General features: G+C 47.2%; 1 protein-coding gene across 1 annotated transcript in view; it reads left to right on the top strand.

Moving 5' to 3' along the window:
• kremen1 (kringle containing transmembrane protein 1) overlaps positions 1-10000 on the top strand; it is a 92194-nt gene that overhangs the window by 19746 nt on the left and 62448 nt on the right. Inside the window, exon 2 of the mRNA XM_083643852.1 lies at positions 8914-9076. Coding sequence (XP_083499978.1) covers positions 8914-9076 — 163 coding nt within the window. The remainder of the gene's footprint in view (positions 1-8913; positions 9077-10000) is intronic.

The following is a 10000-nucleotide window of genomic DNA, read 5'->3' as shown; positions in this document are numbered from 1 at the left end:
TAGGTGTTAGTGCAGAGTGTACCTGTGTGTGTGTGTAGTATAGTGTATGGAGAGGTGTGTGATTGTGTGTGCATACGTGTTATTGTAGAGTGTACCTGTGTGTGCGTGTCGTATAGTGTATGGAGAGGTGTGTGATTGTGTGCATATTACGTGTTAGTGCAGAGTGTACCTGTGTGTGCGTGTAGTATAGTGTATGGAGAGGTGTGTGATTGTGTGCATATTACGTGTTAGTGCAGAGTGTACCTGTGTGTGCTGCGTGTAGTATCGTGTATGGAGAGGTGTGTGATTGTGTGCATATTACGTGTTAGTGCAGAGTGTACCTGTGTGTGCGTGTAGTGTATGGAGAGGTGTGTGATTGTGTGTACATATGTGTTAGTGCAGAGTGTACCTGTGTGTGCGTGTAGTATAGTGTATGGAGAGGTGTGTGATTGTGTGCATATTACGTGTTAGTGCAGAGTGTACCTGTGTGTGCTGCGTGTAGTATAGTGTATGGAGAGGTGTGTGATTGTGTGCATATTACGTGTTAGTGCAGAGTGTACCTGTGTGTGCGTGTAGTGTATGGAGAGGTGTGTGATTGTGTGTACATATGTGTTAGTGCAGAGTGTACCTGTGTGTGCGTGTAGTATAGTGTATGGAGAGGTGTGTGATTGTGTGCATATTACGTGTTAGTGCAGAGTGTACCTGTGTGTGCTGCGTGTAGTATAGTGTATGGAGAGGTGTGTGATTGTGTGCATATTACGTGTTAGTGCAGAGTGTACCTGTGTGTGCTGCGTGTTGTATAGTGTATGGAGAGGTGTGTGATTGTGTGCATATTACGTGTTAGTGCAGAGGGTACCTGTGTGTGCTGCGTGTAGTATAGTGTATGGAGAGGTGTGTGATTGTGTGCATATTACGTGTTAGTGCAGCGTGTACCTGTGTGTGCGTGTGAGTAACTGTAGGAGACAAAGGCAGCATTAGAGAGGTGATAGAAGCTTTTAATCATGTTTGGAAATTCGGCCCCATTTTTGGCAGATGGCGAGAGTGACTGGTGGAAATGGTAAGGAGGTGCCAGAGGGAGGTCATTGAACCCGACACCCGTCCGCCCTGAAGTCAGGTCGGCTGGCACGTCCCCCCATGTCGACATTTTGCCAGCCCCCTTCCCGCTCCCCCCTCTGCGAGTCCCTGGATGTCCTTTACGTCATTGTCAGAGCCTGCAGTCCATCAGTCATTGCCTGAATCTCTGCCAAACAAAACTCCAAATCGTCCCGCCTTGTTCCATCTTTGTCCCCCTCGGAGCCAAAACCACCCTAAGTCCATCTGTGCTGCTGTGTTTTAGTCAAATACCGTCCCAGCCGCTGTGGGAATTACCGCAAAGGTGGACGTTTTTTCCCCCCTCCACTTTGATATGCTCGCTGATAGATTGTTCGACATCAATCAAGACATAACACTTTAATTGGGGGGCCAAAGAGCAGCTTGAGGCAAAAACCCTTTTTATGCTTTTCATTTTGCGACGGCAAACTTCAAACGGAGGGGTTTTTTGGCAGCGGTTTTTAGCCCACCGCTGGCTCCAGCAGAGGGGTTACATTAGTCTCTTTCCATTACGGAGCTGAATAATAGGGGCCACACGAGAACGAGATGCAGCCATGTTTATAGGTACTACCCAGCCGCTTTGGCAGGGAGTCCCGTGGGTCTGTGGCTACTGTGGTACTGAACCGGGGAGGGGGGAGTGCTGGAGGGGTGGGGGAAGGTTTTGGAGCAAGCGTGGTGGTGAGTGAGTGGAGGCTATTTTGGGACTGAATGAGGTCTCGAGTTTATTGCCTGGTTATCCGGGGCCACAACCTATGACAAAAGCATGAAAGGGGAAAAGAAACTGTAAAAAACCCTGTTGAGAAGTCTTGGACCGAAGATGTGACTCTGGCAGGAGGCGTCTCTCCATCACAGCAGCCGAGTCCAAGTCACCCTCGCTCTTCTCCTTTGCTATTATGGGCTCGCACTCTCATTGACCCGCTTTGGCATGAGGCTGCTTTGAGGAGATCCTCTCCCTGCTCACGGAGGGAGGTGAGATGTGGTGCAGCAGACCTCACCACTTCCCTCCACCAAACCTGTTCCTGCCATACACTGTATAAAAATAATATGCACGCACGTAGCCACTGTGACGTCACCCCCTGCTTCGTGGACTTTGAAACCTCAAGATTGGCATTTTGCTTGTCGCCGTCTTGCAGGCGACCTGTCAATCACGTTCCAAAACTTAATCTTAATTTGTTGTCTAAATTATTTTGCTCTTAAGTTGGCCCATAATTTACTAAATTAATGTTGTGCTGTATTGAAGGAGACATGAAACTATTGAGACCATAAACTCGAGGTAATAAACCAAGTGAGAGCTAGGGTCACTCTCCCACTGACTCTACTGCTATACTATACAATCAGATATCTTTTTGCAGCCAGTGGAGTCACCCCCTGCTGGCCAATAGAAAGAGTGCATGTTTAAGGCACTTCCACATTGACTTCATTTTTCAGCTGCAGAGGTTGCCCCTTGGTCCCTACCTGTGAAAAATGGATAATAAAATGTATAACTGTCTGCCTGCGATATCTGCCCATGGTTTCTCGCTCCCCTCTGAAGTCTGATGTGGTTTTGATGTGGAAATGGATGATGTTGGGGAAAAGGGGAACCAGACTTCTGTTGCAGCCAGCTGTGCCCCCCAGAAAAGATCTCCACTAAGCCACTACATCTGGCCTGGTTTGGCCTGGCCCTGTTCTTACTGCACTGACATTAATGGGCACCACAACAGTAATGGCTACCAGGACACCGGTGGAGCAACATATTGAGTCAGAGGTTAGGCCTACATTGTGTATTAATAGTTTTTTTTTTTTATGTTTATGGACCGTGGCAGGTGTCTAAAACATTGTACGTTTGGACACACCTGATTGGATGCCTTAAAGCCTGTCTTTTGTTCTAAAGGCTTTTGCTTAAATGCGTGAATATTGTTGTTGTTGTTGTTGTTGTTATTTGCAAATATAAATATGCCCATGTATGAATTTCATTCCAAAGGCAAAGGCTGGCTACTTTACAGTAAAGCATCTGAAATAGAGATACAGTAGTTTTGATTTGTTTAACACTTTTTTGGTCACTGCATAATTCTATGTTATTTATTTAATTGTTTTGCTGTCTTTACTCTTGTTCTAAAATGTGAAAAATAGTAAAAGTCAAGAAAATTGTGTGTCCTTTTGACTGGTGTAGTGTATGCATCCTGCTTGCAGTTGTTGGTGGTATTAGTGCATGCAACATGGTACATCCTCATGTAGCCTAGCATGCAGCTAGCACTTCCTATGACGAACTCATTGTATGTAATTTGATTATAATGGGAATATTGCTCATGCAGCAAGGCGGATTGGCTGTCCGCTGTGCTGGAAGCATATAATAAAGATGGAAGGAAGCTCTTTTATGTCAGCGCTCTGTGAGGAAGCAGTCGTCTGTAATTATCGCTTGTTTTCATCCCTCGTAGCAAACACAACGAATAAGTGCTCTTGTGTGACCTGGCAACGCATTTCAGAGAAACCATTTGTTTGCGAGCTTTGTTTGTTTGTGTTCTGGAGATCACATGACCGAAGCCCCGTGCCCCCCCTGAGCATCATGTGCATTTGAAGTCACAATGTGGAAGTCATTAGCCACAATGTGGGAGTCATTAGCCACAAATCCCAACAAATATAATAACAGGGCGATTAGTTCTCTCTCAACGATCCTCTGCTGTTTCCTTTTTTCCCTTGTTGCCGGGGCGGTGCGGTATTATGTGAGCGCAGGGCTTGGTCGAGGGCGAGTCCTCCTCCTCCCTTTCCCGGACTTTTTCTATTTGTAGATCTGCATGTATTTTATAGGAGTTTCTCTCTCTCTCTCTCTCTCTTTCTCTCTCTCTCTCTGTCTTTCATGCGGTGGTGGTTCTGTTTCCCATCACGGCCTGTGATGAGACCACAAGAAAGCCCGGGCCCGTGTGACGAGAGCGCAACGGTTGCTTGGTGACAAGGAGAGGGGTGTGGTGGGGTGTGGGGTCGGGACTGGGCTGTGGGTGTTGTTGTGGAGGGTCTGAGGTGGCGATGGTCCAATCGGCAGATGAGCTCTTCTTCAGCTCCTCTATAGGACAGCAGGGATGAACCACTCCACTCCAACTTAAAGCGGGGGGCCATTTCCTTAAGTTGATGGATGTGTGGCCGTCCGCAGGGCCTTTTAAATGCTTCATTCATCTTTACGATGGCCTCACTTATCTCGGAGTCCTTGCAGATCCGCTACTTCCCATTCCCACCGCAAGCAAATGGTGCCTAGAAACCACATCAACACCCCCTCCTCTCCCCCCCCCGGTGGCAAAACGCTGCCATATTTACCATCTCGTCCTGGAAAGTGAACTTGGCCACAGCGGGCCGAGGTGATTGCCAACACGCGGCTCGTTCCTTCCAAGCGGCCCATGTGTGCAGACAAGCGCCGCTTCGTCCTGAAACTCCGCGCTCAAGTTTCCCCAAAGGAGGAGGAGAGCAGAGGAGACGTTCACAAAGTCATTTGCATCTTTCCTGTTCGATACGGCGCATCGAGCACACGGCCGAGATCGGTCCATTTCAATGTCCGCTCCTTTGGAGGAGAAGGTATTTGAAGGAGGTGAGCTCATTTGGGATGCAGTGGGTTTGTCCTGTCTTTTGCCAGACGCCGGTATCCTCGCTGACGGGGGTTACTGGTAACTGGGTTGCGATTGCTTTGGGACAGAAGAGTGACTCATGGTTGTCTCTCTCTCTCTCCTGCTGGAGCCAAGCTCTCCATGGCCGTGTCTGCTCCACGTTCTCTCAGCTGCCATGGCTCCCCAGTCCCCACAGCTACAAAAATGTAAATACTATAATAATGATTGGATTTATATAGCGCCTTTCCAAGTGCTCAAAGCGCTTCACAGAATCATTATTCGTTCACACCATTCGTACCGGTGGTTCGAAAGCGTGGCAGCCACACATCGGCGCTCAACGGCCCCTCCGACCACCATCATTCATGTCTACATTCATACCAATCATACGAGGCAAGGAGGGTTAACTTAAGTGTCTTGCCCAAGGACACAACGACAGCAGCTGGGAGGGAGCGGGGATCGAACCGCCAACCCTTGCGTCACTGGCCGACCCGCTCTACCTCCTGCGTTAAAGCCGCCCCGATAGGAAAGTCCATCATCTGCTCTGCTCCATTCATGCTCCCTCACCCCCCAAGAATATATTTGCATTTGTATTTGTATTTGTATTTGTATTTGTATTTGTATTTGTATTTATTTATTTATTTATTTATTTATTTATTTATGTATTTATGTATTTATTTATGTATTTATTTATTTATATACATATCATATCTCACCCCTCTCAGCGGGGCGGTGAGTGCGTGAGCCCTCTCGTAACGCCATTAAGCTGTTTTTCTACTTTGATGAAGTGATGTTCCGCTTCAGCCGCTCTCTCTCTCTCTCTCAGGTGGCTTAACGAGCTGCGAGGCCGTATTCATTTGCTAAGAGAGAGAGTGGAGCCGCTCACAGACAATAGAGTGGCATCATAATTACAGGAACATGACACCCTGCAGCTCCTTACTGCAGGTGAGCCCCTGTCAGCCAGACGATGGATGGCTGATAGGCCTGACTGAACACCACCACCACCACCCAAACGACTTTTAATTAAAAAATACTTTAACCACTGCTGCCAGCCAAATTCCTTTTTCATTGGCTACCGTTTACGATGGCAAATAATAAATGGAGTTATCTCGGCGTATCTGTTACAAAATCTCACTCTCGATTGTTAAAGGCAAATTTTACGCCACTCCTGGATGAGTTTGCTCTGCCCTACCAGCAGTCCAGCACATAAACTTCACTACTTACAAATCAGTTTACTCGTATCAGAAGAAGAACTGGACGGACAAAACCCGTCTTTATTTGTCACACGAACACACCCAACACACGCATGTGGACAGCCACACACACACACACACACACACACACACACACCCGTGCTGACGGTGGCCGGTGAAACACAGTCTCTGCCTTTATCCCATCCAGGCTTGTCCTTCCTCCGGGGGGGCAGGCCAGGCGCAGTGGGCAGCTTTCTTGTGTACAGCGCCCGGGGACCAACTTCAAAATAATGTTGTTGTAACTGGTCAGATGACCATCTTCTGCATGTTTTTTTTTTAGGGTGGGGGGGGGGGGGGGGGGGGGCATATCGATGTTGTATGGGGGAACCCCAGGGGAACACGGGGAGAACATGCAAACTCAGATAGCCCACCTGGACATGCATGGGCACTGAAGACATGCGACCACAGCGGCCCAGATCAGATCAGCAGAGGGGGGTGGAGCAACAAGTACAAGTACAATTGGAGAGAAAGTGGGAGGAAAATCCGTAAGGGGGGAAAATAAACATGAAAAAAAAAGTATTCACTCTTCATGGATTTATGTGAGGCATGGCCTTATTCCATTTAAATTTCTACACCGGCTTCGTATGTCTAAGGTCAAGCTTGCAAAAATTCCCCCCTGGGATTAGACCCTACCTGTGTGACAGGTGCAAGCAAGCTCCTGCCAGCGTTTATCACACCTTTTGCTCATGTTCCACTCCTCTATATGTGAAGAGAGTCCGACAATTGGACCGTGCCCTTTTCTTGGACTTGTTGGTGTCCCATCACGAGGATCTGACCCTGACAACAGCACAGTCGGTCATGGTCAGCAGCAGCATGGCCTACTTAGCCCTTCTGGCGAGGCGTTAGAGCTGGAAGAGTTGTTGTTTGTTTGTTTGTTTTGTTTATTACATTTCTTCCCCATTCATTATGTCCATGTCATCCCTGCTGTGTCTGTACACACAGTCTGTGATGAAAAAGTCAGTAAAGAGAGAGAGAGAGAGAGAGAGAGAGAGAGAGAGAGAGAGAGAGAGATAGAGAGAGAGAGAGAGAGAGAGAGAGAGAGAGAGAGAGAGAGAGAGACTTTAGCTGACACATTGAGAACAGCCGGGCCTCTGATTTTACTCTCAAATTAAGTGTTAGCAGTATATTTTTGGGGGTAGATGCTGGAGGTGTGTATGAGTGTGTGCATGCAAACTAGCTTTACGAGGGCAATCTATAAGTTTGTGCTGTAAGCGTTGGAAAGGATGGAAAATGTGGTTATCCAATTACTACACACAGAGAGCTTTGGCAACTTTCGTCTTATTTGGGGCCCCACATTTCCACATTTGTTCACTTTTAACGACCGCCTTCTCTATAATCTGCTCGGCGGAGTTTGATCTGCGAGTTTATCGCTCTCTCCCACAGATAGGAAAACAACTCTATTGGAGTCTGGTTCTGTGAACTGCCATTATCGATGCTGCCCAGCGCCTCTAAAGCTTGTGAAACAGCATCTAACTGCAGAGCTGACTTACTGGGTTACCATCCAGGGGGACAGACCTGGCAACAAACTACAGATGCTCCTCTGGGGAGAAGTTGAAAGGAGATGACGAGGGAGCAAAGGAGAGGAGAGGAGAGGAGAAGTGAACAGAGGGTGGGGGAGAGAGGAGAAGAGAGGTGAGGGAGAGGTGAACAGAGGGTGGGGGAGAGAGGAGAAGAGAGGTGAACAGAGGATGGGGGAGAGAGGAGAAGAGAGGTGAACAGAGGATGGGGGAGAGAGGAGAAGAGAGGTGAGGGAGAGGTGAACAGAGGATGGGGGAGAGGAGAAGAGAGCTGGGGGAGAGGAGAAGTTGGGAAACCTTGGACTCAACAGAGAACCAGAAAGATCTTGCAGCACAGCTGGCTCCACCAAGGGGCATAATGACTGTCATATTGCGACGCATTAGCTCATACTCAGCCGAGACAGCTCTACTTGATGAAAGGGACCGGTCATTGGCTAACCGCGTACATAGCAACAAGACCCCGTGGAGACGAGCCAAACAAGCGTGGAAGTCGACTATTTTTTGTTAACGCGTGATTGGCAGGCATGATGTGAGAGCGTTTGTGATTGTGTTCCATCTGCTCTTTCATAACATCTTGAAATGCAGACAAGTTAACACCAGTAAGCAGCACATAATACACATGTAAAGAATGAGCAATGCATATCAGAGCTTCGCAACCATTGCAACCGTTTTTTGCAGGGTCGTTGATTTTTTTTTTGCAAAAATCGAGGTTGTTCATGTTTAATGTTTACAATGAGAAACCAGATTGCTGGTTAGTTACACTGCAGGAGAAGCCTGCGCCGTCGACAGTTGTAGCCGTCATGAGCACCTCCAGCAGTCGGAGTAATCATAACAACAAAGTATGAAATTTGTATTTTTCCGTCGTAATAAATCAAAGGAGGGATTGAGTCAAAGCTGTAAAAACCTTTGACGCGAGGCCCCCTGAGGCCCCCGTGCGATGAGCGACGATGATCATCAGGCTCCCATCACCATCAGCCATTGTTTATTTGAATTCTCTGTCTCGTGGAAGAAAAGCCGTGCTCCGACCATTGTTTTGCCTTGGGAACCGGCCCTCTCTCTCCCATGTGGTTGTCATACAACTTCCTTGAAATTCAAGCCATGTTTGCTTTCGCTGTATATCTCCCCCCCCCCCCCCCCCCCTCCCCTCAGCTCATGCGGTGACATTAATTGAAACAATGCTGTGTGATTGATCTCGCTCTAACACGCTTGGCCACAGCTTGAATCGAGACCGGGCGAAGAATACGATTATTCCCACAAACCTATCGTCTTGCGATCGTTCCAAATTCATTAAAACGTTGTAATAACACGGGACAATTTCACTCAACCCAGATTCTCAATTAAGTGTACTCCGCTTAATGTGGCTGCCCCATTACATGCCTGCTTAAAGCCCACTTGGCTTTTGATTCTTATCTGAATAGACCCATAATGCCTTATCACACACACACACACACCAAATTCACATTTAATATGGTTTCTCTCCCTTTCTTGTTTCAATTTTCCCATTTCCAGAGTGTTACACTGCCAATGGAGAGGACTACAGAGGGTTCCAGAACCAGACCAGCTTACAGGGGGGGAAGCCCTGTCTCTTCTGGAACGAGACCTTCCAGCACCCTTACAACACCCTCAAGTACCCCAACGGAGAGGGGGGTTTGGGCAGCCACAACTACTGCAGGTGAGTTAGCTGCACAAATGGTTTATTCATTGAAAATTAAGATAGAGCAAGTCATCTGTTTGGATTTTAATGTAAATTTTTTTTTAATTGTGGCCCTAGGAGTATAGAAACGTAGAGAGGGAATGCACGTGACGTCACGGACGCGACAGTCAGTGCGGGTACGCCCACTCAGCTGCAGTGAGTGTCAAAACGTCTAAACAAGCCAGGTGGCGCCGCCGGGTCACGGTGTTTAGCGTTCAGCTTCCGCGAGAAAACAACGAAAATGGGAACGTGCTGTTGTGCCATTGACTGTAAAAATAGATTCAACAAGGCGTCGGAGGTATCTTTTTACAGGCTGCCGAAAGCTAATGAAACGGTCCCGGTCTTCTCTGCAGCTATCCAGGGTTTCAATGAGGGCTCATTCATTCTCTGGCTGTGTTTTACCTGTACAGATATAACGTTACATGAGTGACAGTGTTCACTATGATTGAACAAAGCTAGCGTGTGTTAGTGACAGCGTATGCTATATTTTTCTTAATAAAAGTTGTAATAAAATAAATATTTACCTCTCCACATACAACCAGAATATCCATTGCTGTCCTCGTTACTTTAATGTCGCCAACAAATCCAGCCTTGAAGTACGACCACGCGTCCAGGCTCTTGTATGCTTTCATGCTTTGGTTTGTGTATTTCCCCGGCGTCGATATTAAGTACATATAAATGTCAGGAAACCCTATTCTTGGCCACATGTCTACTAGGGATGGGCATCGAATTTCGAATTTTCGAATAATCGTTGTTATTATCAAGGTCGACTTTTATTATTGAAATTCGAAATTCGAAATTCGAAAAAAAAAAAAAAAAAATGTTTTTTTTTTTTTTTTGAGTGAAATGTTGCATTGTCTCCCCTGATTCTAAGTATAGTCAAATCGCTTGGTTTGAGCAAGT

The sequence above is a fragment of the Poromitra crassiceps genome (assembly GCF_964638095.1).
Source record: "Poromitra crassiceps genome assembly, chromosome: 10".
NCBI classification, from domain to species: Eukaryota; Metazoa; Chordata; class Actinopteri; order Beryciformes; family Melamphaidae; genus Poromitra; species Poromitra crassiceps.
This window is presented reverse-complemented; position numbering and strand designations above follow the sequence as displayed.